Source organism: Anas platyrhynchos, chromosome 1 (genome assembly GCF_047663525.1).
Source record: "Anas platyrhynchos isolate ZD024472 breed Pekin duck chromosome 1, IASCAAS_PekinDuck_T2T, whole genome shotgun sequence".
NCBI lineage: Eukaryota > Metazoa > Chordata > Aves > Anseriformes > Anatidae > Anas > Anas platyrhynchos.
Genome location: NC_092587.1, coordinates 34,767,875 through 34,793,791, shown reverse-complemented (window position 1 = coordinate 34,793,791; position 25,917 = coordinate 34,767,875). Strand labels below are relative to the sequence as shown.

The 25,917-nt window shown below is 37.9% G+C and overlaps 1 protein-coding gene across 7 annotated transcripts in view; it reads left to right on the top strand.

Moving 5' to 3' along the window:
• The window catches only part of TAFA2 (TAFA chemokine like family member 2), a 198,019-nt gene that overhangs the window by 113,058 nt on the left and 59,044 nt on the right, over positions 1-25,917 (top strand). For 6 of the 7 annotated variants that reach the window (XM_027456517.3, XM_072034327.1, XM_027456549.3 and 3 more), the window contains exon 2: positions 23,458-23,564. In XM_027456517.3, coding sequence (XP_027312318.1) covers positions 23,459-23,564 — 106 coding nt within the window. In that variant the 5' untranslated portion in view covers position 23,458. Of the gene's footprint in view, positions 1-21,992; positions 22,110-23,457; positions 23,565-25,917 lie in introns of those variants that run through there. The other variant, XM_027456521.3, reaches the window with a different exon arrangement.

Genomic DNA, 25,917 nt, shown 5'->3' with positions numbered 1-25,917 from the left:
ATGAGGGCATTGAGTGCACCCTCAGTAAGTTTGCAGATGACACCAAGCTAGGTGCGTGTGTCGATCTGCTCGAGGGTAGGAAGGCTCTGCAGGAGGATCTGGATAGGCTGCACCGATGGGCTGAGGTCAACTGTATGAAGTTCAACAAGGCCAAGTGCCGGGTCCTGCACCTGGGGTGCAATAACCCCAAGCAGAACTACAGACTGGGAGAGGAATGGTTGGAGAGCTGCCAGGCAGAGAAGGACCTGGGAGTGATGGTGGACAGTCGGCTGAATATGAGCCAGCAGTGTGCTCAGGTGGCCAAGAAGGCCAACGGCATCCTGGCTTGTATCAGAAACACTGTGACCAGCAGGGCTAGGGAGGTGATCGTCCCCCTGTACTCGGCTCTGGTGAGGCCGCACCTCGAGTACTGTGTTCAGTTTTGGGCCCCTCGCTACAAGAAGGACATCGAGGTGCTTGAGCGGGTCCAAAGAAGGGCGACGAAGCTGGTGAGGGGCCTGGAGAGCAAGTCCTATGAGGAGCGGCTGAAGGAGCTGGGCTTGTTCAGCCTAGAGAAGAGGAGGCTCAGGGGTGACCTTATTGCTCTGTATAACTACATTAAAGGAGGCTGTAGCGAGGTGGGGGTTGGCCTGTTCTCCCATGTGCCTGGTGACAGGACGAGGGGGAATGGGCTAAAGTTACGCCAGGGGAGTTTTAGGTTAGATGTTAGGAAGAATTTCTTTACTGAAAGGGTTGTGAGGCACTGGAACGGGCTGCCCAGGGAGGTGGTGGAGTCACCATCCCTGGAAGTCTTCAAAAGACGTTTAGATGTAGAGCTTAGGGATATGGTTTAGTGGGGACTGTTAGTGTTAGGTTAGAGGTTGGACTCGATGATCTTGAGGTCTCTTCCAACCTAGAAATTCTGTGTGATTCTGTGTGTGATAAACACTTTTTTTCCTGGCTAATGTCTAATTGCTGTGTTTAATAGGGCAAAGGGTACTAGTACATAGCTCAGTGACATGCGCTTAAATGTTCTGAACCAGTTTGCCTGAAGGTGTTCTCACCACTTCAAGCTGCTTATCCTTTCTGGTGATGTGACCCTCGTGGCCTAATGTCCCTTGGCAGAATCTGTTGTTGAATGTGGCTTTTCTTCTGGATGTTCAGCCATTGAAATATGCTTTTATAGTCTCTGGAGGAGTGCCGGATGAGTCCGTGGTCTTAGTTCTGCCTTCCCTCTAGTTTAACACATTCTGATGTAGCACTGAGATTAAATCCATGACCCTGACTTGGCTGGGAGAGAGTGGCAGTTTTTGCAGGCAAAATGTTATTGCACATCATAGTCAAGCGTGTCAACTACTGAACTAAAAGGTGTCCCCTCATAATCTATCCTGCACTTAAGAGAGTATTTGCATTTTCTCACTGGAGTCGGAAAAATATATATATATTTGCACATGATTGGCACCAGATCTCATTTCTTCAGTTAGAAATGATTTCTTCATTCATTGTTTTTCGGATTACTCTTGGTTTGTCACTTCAGTTTAGCTAAGCTAAATACAATATAAGTACATCTAATTGCTTATTCATGAACATGCCATCAACCTACTTTAATGAAAACAAACTGAAAATTTAGATGTTTTTAAAGAGAACGCTTCCCTGTCGTTTGGTATACCATGCATAGGAAGACATGTCAAAAACCTCAATTAAATCTTTACCAATCTTTGATGAATGACCTGATCTCATGAAAACAAACTTGCAAATAATATCAGTACTTATTTCAAACCTTCAGTGTGTGTCTGCTGTGTAGGTTCTCTGCAGCCTTCTGAACAGTATTTTTTCATCTCATGAAGTGTTAAAACAATAATTTTCACAAGAAGTTGACAGGCTTCTTGTCATTGTGTATGTTTTCAATTTATATTAATACTACTCTGATACTCAATGACACAATCAAAAGTGGTGATTCAGTTTCCCAAATTACTTCTCCAAATTCCCAGATTACTTCTCCCCAGACTGCTCTCTCTACAGAATATCTAGATAAACTTTCTGAGAAATAAGAATCATATTCATTGACTGTTATGGCACATCCAGAGATTTATCTTAAATATCGTCTCTCTCCTTGCTCAATGGATCAAAATTTAAAAGCAAGAACAAGTCAAAGTATTTGCAGAGAAGTTAAAAAGTTCAGATTAATTTAAAGCATATTGACAGCATTTCTGTATTTTTCCTAGAGAAATGAAGTTTCATAGAACTGAATGTTCTTTTCTTCAAATTGTGAAGTTCCAATACTTTATCTCAAAAGTACATTTTTTCCTGTCTATAGCCAGACAAAGGTTTTGTGTACAGTTTAAACTTTAATGTGAGAGATACCAGAATTCTGTGCTGTGTGGTCATCAGAGATTTACATTAAAGATGTAAAATGCATGAACGGAATATCTAGTTAATGAGAACTCTTTAAGTTCACGAAAGAAAAAAGTCTGATCTACTTCACCTCCTGTACTCCCTGGTAGATATTGTGGTGGAAACAGGATTAGCATTCTACTCCATCCTGGTTAGGATGTTTATAAATTCTGAGTTATTCTGCATTGTCAGCTAAAAGGTTCCTGGGGTGCATCAAGGAAAAAATTGTCACGCTTTACTCTATGCTGGTGTGACCTATCCTGGGTTCTGTGTGTAGTTTTGGACACCACAATATAAGAAGGATATAAAACTATTAGAGAGTATCAAAGGTGGGCAACAAAGATGGTGAAGGGTCTAGAGGAGAAGACATGAGAAGTCAGTTGGTATGTTCAGGCTAGAGAAGAGGTGACTGAGGGGAGACATCGTAGTGGCCTGCAGCTTCCTTATGAGGAGGAAAGGAGCAGCAGACGCTGACCTCTTCTTTCTGGTGACAGCAATAGGACCCGAGGAAATAGCATGAGGCTGTGTCAGGGGATGTTCAGGCTGGATATTAGGAAAAAGTGACAACACCGACAGGGTTGTCACACACTGGAACAAGCTCATCAGGGAAGTAGTCACTGCTCCAAGCCTGTCTGAATTTAAAAAGCGATTGTACTGTACACTTAGTCACATGGTCTAAACTTTTGGGTAAACCTGTGCTGTGCCAGAAGTTGGACTTAGTGATCCCTTTGGGTCCCTTCTAACTTGGGATATTCTATGATTCTATGATTCTATAGGTTTGATTTTTGGTGGTCCCGTGTGGATCCAGGAGTTGGACATGATGATTCTTGTGGTACCCTTCCAGATTGGGATATTTTATGATTCTGTGATTCTATGACGGTGTTGAAGCAGTGGGAACTTTTGAGAGTGTAGGTAGATGTGCGTGGCTCAGATTTCTTTTTTGTAAGTCTAATCACAGAATCACAGAATCACAGAATTGTCTAGGTTGGAAGGGACCTCAAGATCATTGAGTCCAACCTCTGACCTAACACTAACAAGTCCTCCACTAAACCATATCACTAAGTTCAACATCTAAACGTCTTTTAAAGACCTCCAGGGGTGGTCTTCCCTGGGCAGCCCATTCCATTGCCTCACAACCCTCTCGGTAAAGAAGTTCTTCCTAATATCTAGCCTAAAACACTTCTGGCGCAACTTTAGCCCACTCCCCCTCATCCTGTGGCACGTGGGAGAATACACCAACCCCCACCTCGCTACAGCCTCCTTTAAGGTACTTATAAAAAGCGATAAGGTCACCCCTGAGCCTCCTCTTCTCCAGGCTGAACAAGCCCAGCTCCCCCAGCTGCTCCTCGTAGGACTTGTTCTCCAGACCCCTCACCAGCTTCGTCGTCCTTCTCTGGGCTCTTTCAAGCACCTCGATGTCCTTCTTGTAGTGAGGGGCCCAAAACTGAACACAGTACTCGAGGTGCGGCCTCACCAGAGCCGAGTACAGGGGGACGATCACTTCCCTAGCCCTGCTGGCCACACTGCTTCTTATCCAAGCCAGGATGCCTTCTTGGCCACCTGAACACACTGTTTGATCATATTCAGCTGACTATCCACCAATACTCCCAGGTCCTTCTCTGCCTGGCAGCTTTCCAACCATTCCTCTCCCAGTCTGTAGCTCTGCTTGGGGTTATTGCACCCCAGGTGCAGGACTCGGCACTTGGCCTTGTTGAACTTCATACAGTTGACCTCAGCCCATCGGTGCAGCCTATCCAGATCCTCCTGCAGAGCCTTCCTACCCTCGAGCAGATCGACACACGCACCTAGCTTGGTGTCATCTGCAAACTTACTGAGGGTGCACTCGATCCCCTCATCCAGATCATTGGTAAAGATATTAGAGGACCGGCCCCAGCACCGAGCCCTGGGGAATGCCACTAGTGACTGGCCTCCAACTGGACTTGGCTCCACTCACCACAACTCTTTGGGCCCTGCTACCCAGCCAGTTTTTAACCCAACGAAGTGTGAGACATTCCAGTCCATGAGCAGCCAGTTTCTTGAGGAGAATGTTGTGGGAAACAGTGTCAAAAGCCTTACTGAAGTCAAGGTAGACCACATCCACAGCCTTTATCACCTAATCACTTTTGAAAAACTGTTATTAAAAAAAAAAAAAACATAGTTTTTTTTTTTTTTTTTTTTTTTTTTTTTTTTTTTTCAACTGAGGAAATGCTATAGGGATAAGAAATATTGTGAGTTTTAAAATTGTTTCTCTCTTTCTCTCTCTTTAAAAGTAACAGTTTTTAAAAATCTAAATGCTTTTTGTAATCACACTGAATATTTTTCAAGAATGAAAGTTTGCAGAGAGACTGAGTGGATTTTAAATCAGCATTACACAGCACACTAGATACATCATAGACTCATAAAAAGAGAGGTGAATTATTTCCTTGATTCTTGGGTTATAATGGCATTTTAGTGTAGTACCTTTTTTGATTAATATAACTAGGTGATTCTTTTTTTTCTGATGAGCTATGAGGTGGCAGTTGCTTTGCACTGATTCTTCTACTGATAGAAAAATAGTACCTCTGGGAATGCCAATTTGAATCATTTGTAATCATTCTGATACTTTCATTTCTTGGCATGCATTATTGAATATATAGTTAAATATATTTTTCATACTATATATATATTTACAATGTAGCTATAGCACCTATTCTTAGTGCTTGAAGTATGCTGTGCCTTGACTTTTAAATTGTATCTATATCCAAACTTGGCTTTAGCTGTAGTTAACTAATGCATTTTTCTATAGATACACTAGAATTCTGCAAAAAGGGGGGAAACTGGCTATGACATTTAACAGGGACTAGATTCACAAGTGTATAGTACTGTTTAAGACCTTCCACTGGTCAAAAATTAGCAGCTAGATTCTAGAGGCTTTGGGTCACCTTCTGAGAGATCACATTTATGCAGCGGATTTCTTTTCATTGCTATCCAGTACTGGCATGGAATGGATATTTCCCATCTTCTACCTTCACACACATTCAGATACAGTGGCAATAACTATGCTTATCTGTGGGCAGTAGTTCTGTCCCCCACAAATGCTGAAAAAAGAAAGTAGGGCAAGTATAAGTAGGACAAATAAAGAAACCTTCAAGATAGATTCATTATGGAGCTCCCTGGTTGGACCATGATAAGGGTATCATGGAACCTGATGAGATACACCCATGAGGGAACTGGTGGATGTAGTCACTAAACCATTATCCATCATATTTGAGAAGTCGTTACAGTCCAGTGAAGTCCACTGACTGGAAGAAGGGAAATATAACTCCCATTTTTCAAAATGAAAAAAAGGAGGACCTGGGAAATTACAGGCCAGTCAGTCTCACCTCTGTGCTTGGCATGATCATGGAGCAGATCCTCCTGGAAACTATGCTAAAGCACATGGAAGGTACATAGGTGCCCAGTGAAGCCAACATGACTTCATTAAGGGCAGATTGTGCCCAACAAATCTGGTGGCCTTCTACGAAGGGGTTACAGCTTTGGTGGATGAGGGAAGAGAAGCTGACATCATCTTCCTGGACTTGTAAAAAACATTTGACGCTGTCCCCCATGATATCCTTGTCTCTAAATCGGAGAGACATGGATTTGACAGATCACAGAATCATAGAATGGCTTGAGTTAGAAGGGACCTTAAAGATAATGTTGTTCATACCCCCGTATCCTGTAATTATCTTATTGAGCAGAGAGTCGCTCTCCATCTTTTTTATACATCTTCTTTAAGTACTGAAAAGCCACAATGAGGTCACTCCAGAGCCTTCTCTTCTTTAAGTGGAACAACCCAGCTCTTTCAGCCTTTCTTCAAAGGAGAGGTGCCCCAGCCTCTTGATCATCTTCATGGTTCTTCTCTGGACCCAATCTAGCAGATCAACATCCTTCTTATATTGGGGGCTCCAGACCTGGATGCAGCACTTCAAGTATCTACTCTGCCTCACGTGCAGAGTAGAAAGAGACAAGTACAGTAGAGAGGACACCTCTCCTATGAGGCTGAGGGAGTTAGGGTTGTTCAGCCTGGAGAAGAGGAGGCTCCAGGGAGACCTTATAGTGGTCTTCCAAGGGGAGCCTACAGGAAAGCAGGAGAGGGTTTTTCTGTCAGGGAATGCAGTGATAGGACAAGGAGTAATGATTTTAAACTAAAAAAAAATAAAATAGGGTAGATCCAGATTAGACATTAGGAAGAAGTTCTATACTATGAGGGTGGTGAGGCACTGGAACAGGTTGTGGATGAAGTTGTGGTTGTCCCATCCGTGGAAGTGTTCAAGCCACAGAATTTTCCTCCTTCTAGAAAAAAATAAATTCTACCCCTCTTTTAATGCATTTCATATGCTGAAAACAGGAGTTAGGCTTTTATTTTTAGCTAGTGTGGATTAAGGTCCTCTTCTGGTTTTGAGCTTTGCTAAGACATTGTGGTTCTTTGATGTCAAGTTTTAGTGTGGGTTCGTCTTTATTTTTATCCCCTAATTTTGAGATCATTAAAGGATATATACCTCTAGGAATCACTCAAACTAGAATAGAAAAATAATAAAACATAACATTTACACAACATTTTCATTTTTAAAATAATATTTGGCAACAACTGTATTTAGAGGAACAAAATAGGAAAAAAAAAAAAGAGACCCAGAGAGAAACTTTCTTTTGATGTGGAAACTCCTTTTCATGCTGCATTCAGGTGAGTATTTCTGAATTACAACAATCATGAGAATGTTGCATTTGTCTTTTGTCCCATGTAAAAGTTCTTCATCATAACTGAGAAAGAATTGATATTTGATGAGCTTAGTCTGCCTGAGAGTACACTGAACTTTATTTTTATGGAAACAATACATGTTTGACTGAGTTGTTTTCCCACTACATTCCATAGTTTGTACACGTATATATTTTGCACATCTTGTATTTAATAAAACGAAGAATAGTGTGAGACGACCAGTAAACTTTCAGGGCATGGCACACAACTTAGGTTCATCAGTCCTTTTATAACTTGGGTGAAATACAAGGAACACATACAACTAGATAATGATACTGGTCTCATTTATTGTGCAAAGAAGTGTCCTTTAGGCACTTTTCTTTCAACTAGTATTTGCTCTTATTTGTTCTACTGAGGAAGCTTGAATTGCCACCATCAAATACAGTATATTAGTATGAGCATACAAAAACATCCCAGGTACCACTGAAAATATCTGAAAGCAGTAACTGTAAAATTTTGTGGCTCTTCTTTCTCCAGAAGCATGCCCATGGGAATTCATCCCCATTCCTGCCATCCACATGATACTGAGTTTTAATAGCATTTGGTTTTGATGGTGAAACCAGTACATGTGTTTCTGTGATTGCAGCAAGCAGAAGGAGTAATTATTACCTTGTATTAAAAAATAACAAAACAGGAGAGGTGAAAGAAATAATCTAATTTAATAAAATTTTAATTTCCATTCTCCTGATTAATCCACATATTTTAGGGGCTTTTTAAAAAGGTATGTATTTCTGAATTAAATACTTTTAATAGTTTTGACAGCATTTTTAAATTCACTTGTGGGTTAAGCCATTTGACCTTAAATTTTAATTCCACTTTCCTCTGAGGAAGTTCAAAACTTACATAGGGAAATGAGGGGATAATTCCTCTCTCCTGAATTTGTTCCTTGTTTTATACAAATCCTTCCTATTCCCAGTTGGGCATTTATATTAATTAGACATGAACAATAGTGATGAAAGTGAATTCATCATAGTTAATGTAGCTATTCAGAATAAATTTTCATTCTGCACCTGTAGAAAATTTAAATAAAGAAGCATAAAACAAATATATAACCTCCACTAATTGTTTCCAAACCCAAAATTTGGTAATACTTGCCAAATTTTATTCTACAGAAATTTAGGTTCATTGTTCTTAAATTCTCAAGCCTTTAATACAAGAAAATAGACCCTTTTGATTTGAAGCCTTTAGAAATAATATATATATATATACATATATATATATATATTTTTTTTTTTTTCATCTACAAAAGATAATTAGAATTGCAGTTCCTATCTAATTATTGGACTCTTGGAACTTTCAGAGAAACACCAAATATCAAAGGACTTAAAAAAAAGTGGGGAAAACTGTGCTTGGTTACAGAAATAGGGACTTGTTAGCAATTGCAACTGCAAATTATGCAAGGAGGAATATACAAACAGCATACAAACAGCAAACATCCTTTACTGCATGAGTGTTGTAAGAAAAGTTTTCACCTTTCACTAACAAGCACTGTGGGAAATGCAAGGTAGATAGCTCTTGAAATGAAAAAGAGAATTAACTGATGCAGAAGGAAATACAGGTTAACCTAGACTGTGTTTTGTTTCTCTTTGAGTTATGAAAGTTCTGATTTTACAAAATTATAACAACATATAATGAACTCAGTATGATGAATATAGTTTCCTGCAAGTCTGGCAAACACATAATAATTTATTTTGGTGGTGATTGCTTTGCAATATCTATAACTGTGGCTGAAATGAAAGGGGAATATTATAATATTTTTTTTTTCTTTGTAGGTAGTGTATATACACTATTATACCTGTGCTGTAGAAAATTTTAATGCTCCCTCATTAAAATTAAACCTTGATTTCATAACAGCAACCTTCTAAACCTTTCCATCTTACCATTTATCTTCAGAATTTTGTATAATTTCATGCTATTTTTCATTCATGGCTGTTCCCATATTGTACTACCTAATTATCATTGTTATTTAAAGACAGTCTTCAAGTCTCGAACACTTAGAGAACTATTCCCTCTCTTAGTGTAGAAGAAACATAGAAATCCTTTTTAAGACAGCAGCAAAAGAATTGTAGTGGACTGCAGGTGCTTTTGTGTTACCAAATGTAGATTGTTACAGGAAGCAGAATAGGCATTAATTGACTTTGTTTCTAGATAGTGCAAATTAATTATTTTAAAATGAAAACTGAAAAAATAAAAAATAGCTCTCTTTAATCATCAATACTACAAATGCTGGCTTTACCCCTACTTTTAAAACAAAATGTACAGAGCCCTAAAGAAACTTATATCTAACAATGGTGGTGTTAATGAAATTATTATGAAAGTATAATGACATAACCTTCTTTAATAATGAAATACAAATGAAGGCAAATAATATTTTTGTTCCACTGAGCATGAATAAGAATGCAAATGTGGAGTTTATTAGAAACAGTTAATCCTGTTGTAAATATGGTAACATCTGAGGATATCCTTGGCTAAGGCTGTATTAGGAAAAAAAAAAAAACAACACCACATTCCTGATTCAGATTTAATTTAATAAACTTCTAATATAAGAACAGTTTAGATGGCTAGGCAGGAGTAAAATAATTTTATTCTAATTATGAATATAACTTTTATTTTTTTGGATAAAGCAAGCTGAATTGTACTTGGACTTGGTTAAGTCAAATCCTGTCTGCTAAGGACCACAAAGTGGCTCCCTGTGGGCCAAGGGGCTTAGGGGGGTCCCTATGGAGTTTCAGCCATTGATTTTTTAGACTTTTTTTTTTTTTTAACAGTCATTTACTGTACATTTAAATAGGTCCACCCATGCATCTTAACAGTGTGGTGCTTATTGGTAGTATTTCCCAGACTCAGGGAAATACTGTCAACAGTCTAATATCTGTGAGTGACAAGTATGAAGCCAGTAAAGTATCCAGTTTGACAGTTTTATAATGAGCTGTACTTTTCTTCAACAGTAGAGTTTCTTTTAGATTAGGTAGTACTCAATGTGAAAAAAGACAGCAAAACTCTGGTCTTTAATTTTCTTCATTGAAAAACAAGAGATGTGCTGTTTTATAAAATAGGAACAATTCACTGAATAATTTGAAGTAATTTATTCTGTAGTCGGTGCTCCAAATGAGGGGGATGCACTGCAGGTAGCTGTTCCCTGAGTTTGGTACACAAGCTGTCCTTCCCTTTGGTCTAATGTCATGGTAGGACTAATGGCCCTAAAATGCAGTTTAGAACTTGTTTAAGGGCCTCCTGAGTGACACAAACAAGTTCCTTTCAGTGACACAAACAAGTTCCTTTCAACACACTGTTGAGGTATGCTGAGGATCTGGAAATGCTTTTAAGATTAATCACAACCATAAGGGCATTTTATCCAAGCATAAAATAATAATAATCTCCTTCCTCATCAGACTATAAGACTATGTCTACCTTAGCAAATAGTTTATTGTTATAGAAGGGATTCTGCAGACCTGAAACAGCAACTGTTTTTGCTGAGTGTACAAAGTCCAAATTATATTCATTTGTTGGAAAAGAAGGTTGTTTTCAACTAACTTGTCCTCTGAACTGAACAATCCTGAGGAATTGTAGTGTATTAGGTGCACTCCTCGAGCTCATCATTAATTTCATTTATAGATTATTCATTTCATGTCCTTCACATTGTTTCAGATTCCATGATGTGAACCAGATCGTAACAAATGGAGAGAATTGGGAAATTTGTTTGAAAAGTGCAGTCTAGGTCCAAACTGAAAAGCTAACATAAACGCACCCCATTGCACTTATGCGATCTCTGATCCAGGACAATAGAGGAACTGAACACTGTATTTATTGATTTGTTGTGTCATTCACTCTACTGTTGTTTTTCACCTGCAAAACCCAAGCTATACATCACAGAGCAAGAAGCTGAGTATAGACATCTGTAATAGACATAAAATTAGCATTTGAAGGGAGGCAACAAGAAAAGTCAAAGCTCAACTTGAGTTGATGTTGGCCAGTATGGTGTCTGACTAAAACAGAAAAAGCTTTTTCAAATATAACAGAAGGTCTAAGGAAAACATTTGATGGATGCTTAAAGTAGGTGGTCGCTTAACAAGTAGGGATAAGGAAAAGGCAGAGAGGCATTTAATGACTTTTTTGGCTTAGTTTTTACCTTTAATAATAGGTCTCGGACTGCCTGATCCTATGAGTTGGAAGATCATGACTGGAGGAGCAGCAACTTTCCATTTGTGGTCACCAAAATTGAAAGTGACCAGTTATGCAAGCTGAACATTTTTAAGTCCATCTAGATGGGATTCACCCCAGAGTACAGAAGGAGTTAGCAGATGTTAGACCTGGACCCCTCTCAGCAGTTTACAAAAGGTATTAGGAATCTGAGGATGTCCTTGCTGACTGGAAGCTAGCTGATGTTTTATTAATCTGCAAGAAAGGCATGAGAGACCCAGAAAACTACATAGTAATTTGATATCCTTCTACTATAAGTTCACCTGCATATTGGAAGGAAGTGGGAAGGGAGGCAGTGGATGTAATCTTTCAGGATTTTAGTAAGGTACTTGACACCATCACTGACAACATCATTCTGGACAAATTGTCCAACTGTGAGATGAACAGACTTATGCTATGCTGGGTGATGAACTGGCTCAATGGTAGAGCTCAAAGGGTTTTAGTGAGTGAGGCTACATCTGACTGGCAGCCAGTCACCAGAAGTATACTCCAAGGGTCAATTCCAGGGCTGGAGGGCATCCTTAGCAAGTTTGCTGATGACACTAAACCAGGAGGTGCTATTGATTCCCTGGAGGGATGAGAGGCCTTGCAGAGGGATCTTGATACAGTGGAACATTGGGCAGTCATCAACAGCACAAAGTTCAACAAAGTTCAAAATGGCAGGTGCTGCACCTGGGGTGGAGTAATGCCAGACACAGGTACAGACTAGGAGACAAATGGCTGGAGAAAGGGGTGGGGGGGTGCTGGTCAACAGCAGGCTCAGCATGAGCAGCTCCTGGCAGCTAGGAGAGCAAACTATGAGTCGGGATGCATTAAACACAGCATAGCCAGCCAGTAAAAAGAGGTGATTCACTTAGTGTTGGTGTGACCTCACCTTGAATATTGTGTACAGTTCTGGTCTCCACAATATAAAAAGATTAAGATACTTGAATGCATCTGGAGGAGAGCAAGAAAGCTGGTAAAAGGGCTGGAAGGTAGGTGCCATGAGGAGAGGCTAAATATGCTTGGTTGTCTAGCTTGGAGAAAAGGAAGCTGAGAGGTGACCTCATTGTTTTCTACAGCTTGGGGGGGGAGGAGGGGGATAGGGGGAGAAAGGAGGAAATAGAGAGGGATGTGCTGATCTCTTTTCCTTTGTAACCAATGACAGGACATGCAGGAATGGCATGAAAGTTGTGCAAAGGAAGGTTCAGGCTGGATATTAGGAATAAATTCTTTGCTGTGATCTTTACTGTGATGAAACATTGGAAGTGGCTTCTTGGAGAGGTGAATGATGCCTAATTCTTGCAAATATTCAAGAGGCATTTGGATAATACACTTAACAATCTACTTTAACTTTGATTAATCCTGAAGTGGTCGGGCAGTTGGACTAGATGATTTTTGAAGATTCTTTCCAACTGAACTATTCCATTCCATTCCATTCCATTCCATTCCATTCCATTCCATTCCATTCCATTCCATTCCATTCTATTCCACTCCACTCCACTCCACTCCACTCCATTTAGGAAGCATGGTTTTTGTCTGGCTTTTAATGAGTTCCTGACCATATTAAAATACCACTGCAAGGCTAACATAATACATGACGAAGTGAGCTTTGTTTCTGGAGGTACGCTTCCCCGCATGAAACTCAGTACTATACAGTCAATGTGTTTCTTATATAGCTGTCAGTACCCTTCAAGAGAGGGTGTTTGAAAAGGGGCTGGTAAATGAATAGGATTTTTCAAGGAAGACTGGGTGCCATTTATATACTTTAGCCATCATTATGCAAATCCTGACCTGACTTGAATCTATTCCTAGCAAGCCATAACAGGAATACTCTGATTTTATTTTCAGCATGAGCTGGTTATTAATATTTTCTCCAGTGTTTCAGAACACTGATGAGGAAATAGATACTGAAAGGAGACTGTAAAATTGTACGTTGTATAGCTTGATTCTCAAGACAGCATCAGTAATTATAGTGTGTGTGACTTTAGATAGCATGCCAGGGCCAAAATACCTAATATTTGATAAAACCCTGTTCACAGACAGAAAAGCTGCCATATTCTCTATCAGTAATTTAAGTATAGAGGTTGTCCTTGTGTGTGTATGTGGGCATACCTTTGCTGAATACAAGGTACTGTTTCTGGATTAGTTGCTGGACTTTATGTTCCACTTTCCAGCTGTCAGCTGAATGTTTGTGCATCCTAGCTTCTTTTCTTTATCATCTCTCATGTTTGCCTATGCATTCACTTTAAGTCATAGAGACTTGCTTTGAGAACCAGAACCATGGGATATCTGGGAAGAACCTGGCCTAACTTTGGCATGCTCTATTTTCCATGGAAGTGGTGCCTCTGCTGGCCTGGTCATATCATAGAATCATATCACAAAATGGGCTGGGTTGGAAGGGAATGTAAAGATCATCTAGTTCCAGATGAATGAGCATGAGTTAGGACTTGATATTAAAAGAGTAGGGGAATGTGTTCTAACTATGTTTCAACTACCTAGTCAGCAGTTTTTCTGTCTTCCGAGTGTATTATGTGATCTCTTAGAGCTATTTGGTCATCGTACAAGAGGCTTATATTTCTGTGACCCAAAATGAGGCTGAAGGCAGAAATAAAACATAGATGGGGTTCAAACATGCCTACTGTTTGTCAGAAGTGCTACTGTGTCTACTGACAGATGTAATTGTCATGAAAATAGCAGGAGAGAACTTAGTCTGACTCTTGCTTCCCTGTTCATGTGCAGAGATCAGTCACAAAATTATTTCCCAGAAGAGTATTTGGGCAACAACAACAACAACTAACAACAAAATTTAATCTTCAGCAGGGAAGTCATGCAGTAGAAACTGAATGGGCCTGTGGACACACTAAACTTCAGCCTGTCAAGACTGTGTAACATACATGTAGTCATAGTACTTCATCCATACTCTTGAATACATGTAAGAATCCCAGAAACAAGCATCCAATATTGCTTAAGAGGCATTAAGTTTAGGGTGGTATTCTCTTTAAATGGATTTAATAATAACAGAAAGTTAAAATGTATTCACAATTTTAAAATGCTTTTAATTTTGGACTAAAATGTTACTTTTTTTTTTTTTTTTAATCTTAAAATGCTTTATTATTCTTGAAATCATGTAGTTTTTGTTTTCTACATTTGGGCTCTTGAAGAAAATAAGACGCCTTCATATCTTCATAATTGTGCTGCTTGCCAGTTTTATGTTTTGATGATGTCAGACTTAAAAACATGAGGATAATATGATTTTCAATTTAAAGCAAGAGTGATGGAAAAGAAGATGAGTTCTAAACAAAGTGAGGGAGTGTTAATCATGGAATGATCACCCATGTTCAACAGTATTTCATTAATTTACTGAACTTAGTCAAAAAATAATTTTATTACTGAATAGTCTTCCAATAAAATTACTATAAATGGGTCGACTTAAATCTTATGAAACAGACTGCAAGTGCACTTTGATAATGTTGAAAAATAAAAGGAGGGATATTCATCTTAATCAGATATTCATCAGCATGGCCTTACTTCGGTGAATTCAGTTACAAAGCTGGTATGGTTGCAGATACAAAGCAAGTATTAAAAATAATAATTCCAGAGGAAAATAGAGATGCAGAACAATTTTAAAAAAGTCCATCAAAAAAAGCTCATCAAAAAAAGTCCAAGAAGTTTTGAAAGTGGAGCTTAAGATCTGTATTTGACATGTTAATATATATATATTCTTTATGGAAGTCAACATGAGTAAAGGTATTAGGGAGGAGTCTCATGTTTGTTCTTACATAAGATATAGTCAGAAATGCTGTGATGTTTCTTTGAGGAGAGTGAAATGATTTGGAAAAAAAACCACTGCACTAATGCACTTAGAAAGAACTGGCTTATTGCTTTCTTCATGAAAGAACACTAGCACTTGACTTCGCGTACTAACATGCAAAAAAGGGATCATGGTATTGATGTAGAAATAAGACTGGAAGTGGTTTCCTGAATCACTGAGCTGAGCGTTCTGATCCTTCCTGCTGACAAGTTCCTATTTAATCTATTTCTTATGGATATATTTTTTTTTTCTCTCACTGTGTTTATTTTCTTTACTCAATCTCTCTGTTTTCCTTCAGCCTTTGCTTTGCTCCTTTGCTTTGCTGCACAAACCAGGCTCTTTTAATCTCCTACTGGGTTAGTCTTCATTTCTTTGATCATCTTAGAACACTGTCCTCATATGTTTTGCAGTTTCAGTTTTTCTTTCAACAAGATAGTTGGCTAGAATTATATAGATAAATCTTGGGTGATAGTTTAAGAAATTGCATGTTAACCCATCAATATCTTTATTAGAAATATAAAATTTAGTAGTTTGTAAGATTTGTCTTTTTGCCTTGCAGTGGTTTTACCCTGCTGGACTCCACCACAGCTGCTCTCTTGCTCCTCTTTTTCCTCTGAAGAAGAGGAGCGGAAAGTATTCTGGAAAGAAAAAAAAAGGCTCATGGGTTGTGATTTGAGATAAGGATAATTTAATTAAAGGGAAAAGGAAGAGGGAAACAAAAACAAAAATAAAATCTGTACAGAAGCCCAGAGAGAGAAAAGTAAAATCATTCTCAACTTCCCACCAATGAATGATGGGAAGCAGGGCCTCAATATATGTAGTGACTGTTTGGGAAGACAGACATCTTCATAACAAGAGCCCCCCTCCCCCACCTTCATCCCCTTTCTCACTTTTATCGCTGAATGTGACATCAGATGGTATGGAATATCTTGACTGATTTAGGTCAGCTGCCCTGGTTATGTCCCCTCCCCACTTCTTACTCACCCCCAGCCTGCTGGCTCAGCAATAGACAAAACACTGGTGTGATACCAGTGTTGTTCTAGTTACAAGTGCAGAGCACAACACCATATGGGCTGCTGCAGGGAAACTTAACTCCATCCCAGTCAGACCCAGTACAACAATCACCTCATGTCACCTTGATCCTAATGTATTGATGGTGATCAATTAAAACAAACTAGTTGTTTCTTTATATGAGTTGTTGCCAGTGATGAATTCCCAATGTATATCAGAAATGTCATTGATCTCTGATACCCCCTTTCAGTATTACTTGCTGTTATCACACTAGATCCACCTTTCAATTCTTAAAGTAATTCACAGAGTCTCCAGCTTAATGTGTAAGTTCCAGAGTGACACTGGAGGAAATGCTTCATCTAAATCCAGACAAATTATACTTACTTTATTTCTTTGTCTAGGAAATCAGTTACCTTATCAAAAAAGCTGTCAGGCTTGTCTGTCACAATCTACCCTTGCTAACACTGCTGCATTTTATCCCATGTTCTATTTACTTCTCTGGCTTTAATTTATCTTTTTCTTCAAAGCCTGTTCTAAGGTCTTGCAAACTGAAGAGGTCAGACTAATAGGCTTAGGCTTGCCCAGATCATTTCTGTGTTGCTTTTAAATATGGGCACTTCAGTTGCCATTCTCCACAAATATTTGATGCTTTCTCTGCCTTGATAGATTTGGAGGCTTATCTCTGCCACTGCAATGGCCTTTATGAAATCACGGTATACTTAACAATTCAGGTCTCAGTGAGACATTTTGTTCAAAGCCTATTGAACTTTTTTCTTTTTTTTTTTTTTTTTTTCTCCATTTAAACTTTTGATTGGTTAGTAAGATATGAATAAAGAAAATTTAAATAACCATCTACAAAAGGATCACAAGTAAGATATAAGCAAATACTACTTCCTTGATGATTAAGTGAATAGATAATACCCCCTACAACTTAAAGCCCCTTAAGCCCAGAAACTGGGAGGAAAGAGCTTAAAGTGGCATAATCATATCAGAGAAAATGATGCGAATTGGAGCCTAAGTACCTTCTGATACTGAACACTTAACTGTGAGAATTATTTCACAAGGGTGTAGATCATCCCTACGCAGATTAAAGACGGTAGAATATTTTGGATGTTTAAGTATTTTGTATATGTTAGGCACATAAAAGCACAATAAATGGAAAGTACAGGTCTAGTGCAAGACTATTACTGTTAATTTTATACTTTTATTTTCATAAATACATAGAAGTACAGAATCTAACCCTACAGAAATTTATGACATGTTCTTCCTGTGTATTTAGTAATGTGCCAGCATCATTATTCATTCAAATGAACATTCTTTTGCTTGTCCTGATGAAATGACAAAGAAAGAAATGTAATATATATATATGCAGCTAAATATATCTGTATTGTTTGAATTGAAGCAGGCTAGGAGGACAGTAAATTTCTTGTTTGTTCTTTCGTTATTTTCTTTATTGCTTTCAGTTAGGTGTTGCATCTGAAAATTAATGAAGGTGAAAATTGCAATCAATTGTGTCTACAAAGAACTGGTGTTAATCTGAAAGCTAGTGAGATTAACATTGATAACACTTGAGAGGGAAGACCATTCATCAGTAACATGAATTTTCAAGGCAATATCATCACAACCATACATACCCATTTGGAAGTAAAAGTTTCCCCTATATTGTCTGTAAGACACATAGGGCTTTTAGCTGTGGCAGTTCATATTTAGGTGGCTACAGAATTTTATAACTCTGGCAACTTAAGTATATCATATTTTGGAAACAATATATATATGCAAAGTTAACATCCAAGTGCTATGAGATACTATAAGTACGTGTAATGTCTCCAGAGTTCCAGCTAAAGGGAAAGTAATTGCAGTGTGTAAAAAACTATATTTATTTATTGCATATTTTCATATATTCTGTAACTTTTCATATATTCTGCAACTTTTCAGATACTAGAGATATTTTCCTTTCTTCAAACTGTTCAAACTGTCTTCTTACAAAGTTCACTCTGTAAATACTTCAAAAATACTCGTGTGCATCTATCTCTGTTTGGGAAAGTATGTGCTTAAGTCACAGAGATTTAAATAAAAGTTAAGTATGGGCATGTATGTCAATCATATGCTTATTTACTTTTGCAAAGAATTCATTTGCATCAGTGTCTTAAGTTTTACCTTTCAAAAACCCTTCTTATGCCTTTAACCTAAAATTCTTCAATATGCTTCCACTACATTTTAGCTGAAAGTAACTAAAATGTTACCTGTATTGACCTGCCAGCAATGCTTTGACTATTTCTGAGTATTACTCAATAGCAGGGCTAAGATCCCTAGTGCTAATTATCCTACGGATAGGATCCTGTGGATCCCATTAAAGGATTCACACTAGTAAATAACTTTTTGAAAAAAAAAAAAAAGTCAAAAAAGAAAAAGCAAAAAACAAACAAACAAACAAACAAACAAGCACAACCTACCACTTCTGCTTTGTATACAGAGAATTCCTGTCTGACTCTCATCTAAGACTTGCACACATTACTAATCCAACCACCTTTTCTCTTTCTTTTCTTACCAACCTAGATCTAACACAGTAGCTCATGAGAATGGGTCTGTAATTTTTCCCCCAGCTTCATTTCAGAATCAGAATGCACTTTGTGTCTGTTACAGGCTGTGATGTATGAAGCAGAAAGAAGATTGATTTTCACAAGCTACCTGGTACCTGAAGTAATGAGAGTGGCAAATTACTTGTTCACTGAGCAAACATGACAGGAATGTCATAGAGGGAATTTATATATATGCAAACACACAGGGGTCACATCGGTGTTACTTTTACAAAGTGACCTTATCCACCAGAGGGGCATTTTTAAATCTGCATTAGCTTACACAGGAAAGGCTAAATAAAGCTGCAAATACCTGCATTGCGTGGGATGATGAAACTAACACAGCTAATAAATAATGTAAGATTCAACACAGCACGGAACATAATTTAAATGGCTGCATTATTTCTGTAGGAGAGACGTGGGGTCAGAAATGATTTCTACTAATTTAGGGTTTCTCTGAAGTAGAAAATAAAATATTTGTTGTAAAAAGAAAAATGAGAGAATGTGGGGCTAATTTTCTATCAAGTTTTTGTCTCGTGTTTTATCAGGATTCAGTAGAGAAATAGGCTTACACTTCTCTTTATGAACACTTGCATTCAAAGGGTATATGTGTTTGCAGAAGACAAATGGATCTCACTGACACTGAAAGTTTCTGCATATGTAAAACAAGAAAGAATGAATTCTGAAAAGCTTCACAGAATCAGATGCTTGTAAAGAAGAGAAACAAAAGGAGAAACAGAAAATTGCTGTTACTCTCAGGAAACAGATGAGAGTTTTATTTGTATATGAGCTCTAAGGGGAAGAATTAAAGCTATTATTTTCTTACATTTTTCCCTCCTCAACAATAAAGATTACACGAGGTAATGTAATTATTTCCTAATAATTCATATTTTCACTTAAAACAGGAATGCAAGGCAATTTAGCATTGGCCATACAATGTAAGGCAACTCCCATGTGATTCTCCTCTATTTCTGAACCATTGGCAAGGTGGCTGATCTCAAGCCCAGATGCAAAGAAAGAGGAATGTAGAAGCTCAAAAGGTTATGGAAGCTTCATTCTGCAGTGGATATTGAAAATATACATCTGTGCACAGTAGTTTTAGTATAGCCAAATAGTTGATCCACGTCTGCTGTTGGGAGGGGGCTGAGAGTGAGATGGAGTAGCAATGAGAGCAGCCTGTGCAGCCTATTAGTGCAATTACAGTTGGCATCTGATGAATCACAGAGGCTGGGCAGAAGGGTTTCTGCTGACATGGTGATCTGCAAAGCTTCTCTGCAGCATCAGACATCAGATGTGGTTTCACCCCAGGAGAAAATCCTGCAATTTTTAAGCCTTCCATTTATTTATTTATTTATTTATTTATTTATTTATTTATTTATTTATTTATTTATTTTTGTTATTTATTGCCAAAACAGTCTATCCTTAAGTCCCTGATACCAGACTGATGATGGCCTAGTGGGTACATCAGGGGAAAGGAATGTTCTGGAACAAAAATTAGCAAATTTATTCCTTTTGTTATAGTATTGGTGAAGAGCTGGTCACAGCACAATCATCTCACTGTCAAGTCACCACCTGTTTGAATTGTGCTGGTGACATTTATTTGTTTATTTTGAGTGTATTCCTGGGACCAACCACAAAAGGACCTTTCTTTTTCCTTGCCTCTCAGCACATTGAAAATGAACTCAAAAAAAAAAAAAAAAAAAGCCTTTTATTTTCTTGTCTGAGTGAACGATCTGAGAATTCATTGGGCTTATTTCTAATATTTCAGGGCTAAAGATTGAAGGAAATTTTTATTACATATAAAGATTGTACTTTTTGTGTGTGTGTGTGTAAAACTGATTTTCAAATGTAAACATCTCCTATAACATGGCTGTTCTCAGCTTTGTTCACCTCTATCTTATATGGCATTACTGAGGGTTGTAAGGATCATGGTGAGAGAGGTTCTGCAGAAAGAAAGGAAAATAGAAGAGAAAAATGTCTCACAGAGAAAACCATTCAGGTTAACAGCTATAGTTTGTGCATCTCTGAATCACCTCTAGGAAAAATAGACCTCATTTCAGACCTCATTTGTTCCATTTAACACAGCCTGTTATGTTAGTGTAATAATGGTACAGTAATAGACTGAATTTTATTTCCTGGATCCACTTAACTTGACATGGACAGGGTTGCAAGGGGCTAATAGTTATGTTTCAAAGATGAGGCCAAATGCTGCCTTGTTGCACTGTCTTCTCAGTGGTACATCTTAGGCTTCTTTGCAAATCTGCAAAAAATAACCAACATCACAGTTTCTGAGTTCGTGTGGTAATGCATACACTGAGATACTGAGCATAGGCATGCTCAGTAGTCTCTCCTTGTTATCTGTTTGCCTGCTTTTTCTCAGAACTGGGAAATCTGGCAATAGCAATCAGCCCAGGGTTGCTGCATCAAAACTGAAACCTTCTTATGCTTTGCAGAACAGCCTCTGCTAGATTCATTGCTGGTTTATTCCCTGTTGGTGTGCTGGGCAGTGGGGAGAGGTTTGTATCCTAACTCTTCCACTTGCCCTGAGGGGCTGTTGTTCACAGGCAGATATGTTAGTTTTCTCTTTTTACTCCTACTGCTACTGTTTTTCATTGTGTATTTACATTTGCTGCTGTACATTTTCTGCTAGCCTCACAGCACAGCAAGTGAATCCTGCATCAGCAGTGAGTACAGGAAGTGACTACATTAGAGTCAGCTTTGCTTAATGGTGCAAGTCCTACAGGGCTTTGGGTAGGGATGAGTAGGTGAGGAAGAAAAATTTGATTTTAATGAGAGATGACTTGGCACCAGCATTGTACCAGGTGCAGTAAGAGAATGAGGGAGTGAAAGAGTTAATTCATATTCTGTTCACAGCAATAGCTGTGGAAGAACATATGCTGAATGTGCATTCCAGTTTAATCTTTTTTTGTTCTTATTTACAGTGACAAATAATATATTTCCCTTTAGCTTTGGGTGTTTCGTAAACCTGGAAGTGATGATGAATATGTAGTTTACACTATGAAGGCACTGGAATCACTGCAAGGAGGCAGAACTTGGTGTGGTTCACAGCCCACTGTGACCTCCACCGTGATTATTAATCAGTCAGGCTTTCACGAGCACATCCACAATCCTAGATACAACACTTGCTTATTCCTCTCTCTTTTTCCTTGATAAATGTGGTATCTGATCTGGGAAACACGCTATAGTAGTGTGACTTCTGTCAAAGGATGCTGAGTTGTATTTGCTCTGATTTCAGGTTTAAAGGGGTTTGGAATGCTCCTCAGTGGGTTGTTAATTTGAGTTGTAATGTATTGTTGCACATAGCCTGGTGTGGAATCTCATCAACGTTTAACAAGATTGTATCAATCTCCTGGAGAGCAAGGTACAGTTTTGGGAGAAGTGGTCTGGTTATGAGTCTGGGAACTACGAGCTGGGTTGTGGGGTGTTGTGGCTTGCCTCAACAGCATATAGTGTTTTGTTAGAAAGCACTTTGCTCAGAGGAAAGGAATTGCTTTGAAGGATTAAAAAGAATTTTGGGACTTTGAAAGGGCTACTAGTTATTTCTACACTACAGCAGTCTACCTTTCACAGAGCTTGTCATTGCCCAAGATATTGTTGTACATGAACAAAAAGAGATACTTTCAAATTCTTCCAGACTTCTTACGAATGGGAGACACGTGCAATCATGGTGAAGCAATGAAGTTTGTATTTTTTTTTTTTTTTCCTCAGAAAGAGAAGTCAGCCTAGCTCCAGGCATTATAGAACAGAAATAATTTTGTTCAAGTGATCAAGTTTGCACCTTTGCTAGTATAAGTGATGTAGAATAGGCATCATTGTTCTATTGATTTATCAGCAGAAACCTGACCATCGTGCAGAGCTGTTTCTTAGCCAGCTCCCGAGGGCTCTCCTACAAAGAATGAAAAGTGAGAGAAGGTTTCATTATTATACCTCTTGCCACTCTCTGCAGAGCTGTAATCCTTAAGCACCAGAGCCTATGTTCTTGAACTTGTCTTCTTGGCAGGTGGAGAGGTATTTTGTCTTTGAAGGAGGTTACTGAGAAATAAGCCATGTTACCATGTACTTGAACCACTACAGTAGCCTGCTGGCACAGTAAAAACATTACTGAAGGTAGCTGTGTGCAATTTCTGTGGGTGCAGTAACTCAAATTCTTTCATTACCCCTGGACAGATAGGAGAGAGACTAGAGAATCTGCCCTGTTTGGGTTTGTATTTCCAAACTACTCACATCTTCCTAACAGGATTTCTCCTGTGGGCCCATTGGTATAAATGTTGAAGGTCTATTCAAATCTGTTTTTTCCTTGTGACTCATGGGCAGAATCCAAAGAGTGCCGCAATTCCAAAAGCTAAAGATTCCACTGCACATGGGCACCTGATTGGCTATGACTGGCCCAAATGCACCAGTGAAACTGCACTGTTCAGGGAAATCTATTGCATAGCTACAACTGCTTCTGTATGGGTATAAATCTGATGCATGGAGGTCTTGAATCCTCCTGGTACTGACCAGGGTAGAGAAATGCTGATGAACCAGGGAGAGAGGTTGTACTGATGTTGTATATGACATAACTTATTTAGAGCTAAGCAGAATATAAGACTTAGAGGATATCAACCAGAAAATTAAAAAAAAAAAAATATTGAATTCTCCTTAATTTAAGGAAAAAAGTAAAAGAATTCTTAAGAGAAATACTTATTTTTGTGTATTTTTGTTTGCAGGATGAATAAGAGATACTTACAAAAAGCAACAAAAGGAAAGCTGCTAATTATAATATTTGTTGTAACTCTGTGGGGGAAATTAGCATCTGGGGCAAATCATCATAAAGGTAAGAGATACTTTTTCTTTTTTTTAATTATACTGTTGTATCTGAAGTTTCTGTCAACAAATTCAGAGGTGTTTGGTTTGTGGGACACTTTTTTTTTCCTAGTGTATATTTGTATGTCCTGGCATTGGTTCACAAATCAGTATCTAAGAGAGGAGATTTTCAATTGATAGACTTTTATCACTTTTTTTTTTTTTTTTTTTTTTTTTTTTTTTTAATTTAAGTATTTCAGAACCATTTTCAGCATTCTCTTGCTTCATAATCTTCAGCATCTTCTTGGTCTTCATCATCTTCAGCATCTTCTTTCTAATGATGGTACAGTTGAAAAGATAGTAAAAGAAGACAGTAAAGTCAAGAAATCAAATGATAAAATATGCTTCTATCATAAAAATAGATATGTTAGGTAATATCTATATATGCCCCTGAGGAATTCCTGGAAAGAACCTTAGAAACATGTATACTGATACTGTATACAGTTATCTGCCAAGGTTAATTAACTTCATGGACACTGTGTGTTGAATGCGCTTTTTTCATCATGAATAACAGATCATTGTTTTCCAGTGTTGTCTATCTCCTGTGCTTCATTCCTAATAATGTAACAAAAACTAGAACTAAACTTTGACAATGTGAAGTTTGTTTCCTCCTGGTTGTTCCAGCCCTTACAATGTATACACACAAGGGCAGGACAAGTACCTGTTTAAAAATAATTGCAATTTATTTATTTATTTATTTTTGTTGGTGTGGCTGTAAACCCCTAATGCAAGAAACAGGGTCTCTGGATTCATGAACAACTTGTATGCCAATAGAGTTAGAAATGTGATCTGCAGTATAATGTGATTTTGCAGTCTACTTCTCATGTTCATATAGTGACTGTTAACTGTTCATCATCTTATTCAAGACCAGAATAAACTCTAACAACTTAAGTAAAGGAAGAGTGGGACATACGTTTTACTAAGAGCTCAGGAGTTAAATATTACAGAATGATTCTAATGAAGCAAAACATTTTATCTGACTTCATTTTATAATGCTCCCTTTGATGAGAGAATTTTGTGCGCAGGTATTTCATATATCTAGCTGCTAGATATTTTTCTGCTATGTGAAGATATTTTTCTTCAAAATACCCCACTGTTTAAAGACTTCAGGATGCAGAGGAACTTTCTGCAAAGTGTTTTGTGAGTTATGATTTGGCTACAGTCAAAACAGATTTGACTTTGTTCTCTCTCTGAACTAGAATGTGGATTTGTGCTCTAGCTTGCCAGTTTGGTTTTCAATTGGAAAAGAGCCAAGATATCTTAGCATGGATTCGAATTTATTTTGTCTTTGATTATCTTTCTTTAGAAATCAAAAAGCCTATACCCAGATCATTTTGATTCCATCCACAAAGGGTGATCAAGCTGTGTTTGCCTCAATCCAATTCAAACTTTGCCAAAGTATGTTTGCCACTCTTGCCAACTGATTAATAAAACCTTTCAACAGGTACTTCTTGGAAAAAAAATAATGCTAAGGACTGTTTTGGAAATCAATGCTTCATAATTGAAAATCAAATGATCCCCAACCAATTTTAGCTTTTCACATATATTTAAACAAGGGAAACCATAGAAGAGCCATACAATTTTTTTATCTTATATTAGGCATTTGGAGCCTATAAATATATAATAGCAGAAATATCAAATTCAATGTTTTTAGATAAAAAAATAAATATGAACATGAACCACCCTGTGAAATAAGGTTATTAGCTTTGAGAAATTCTTTACAATACAGGAACTTAGCAAAAAGCTTTGTCTTCTTTAAGATGCATTTTGTTAGGCCTTTAGGAAAATATATGAAAAAGTCTTGTAGGGAACCATAAAAAGAAAAAAATGTGGCTTGAACATTTGATTTAGGAAAGCAATGATTTTGCTTATCCAGACTATTTTAGAATGAAAAAAAATATTCATGAGGATCTTGTTTTGTGGATTTAGTAGTTCTGTGAAGCAGCTACAGTCAAGGTATTTGAGTGTATTACTATTTTAAAGCACAAATCAGAGATAGGCAACTCAACTATCACTGATTGTCAACAAGACTGGGAGTTTAACTTCCATTGGGCCAAAGGAAATCTTCCTCCTGCTCTAGAAACAGAAAAGGAGCTAAGGTGCACTCAAGGAGAACTAGACTATTCTCCTTTGCCCAGTGTCCACATACTGAGAAATGTGTGAGTTTCTTCAGAAATAATTATCCCTAGCATCATTAATCTTTATTTATAGAAGTCCTTACTAATATATTGACATGACAAACCCTAATGACTTTGAAGGAGCCCTTACAATTTTACAGATCAATAATCTACATTTAAAAAAATCTTTACTTTCCTATTGACTTA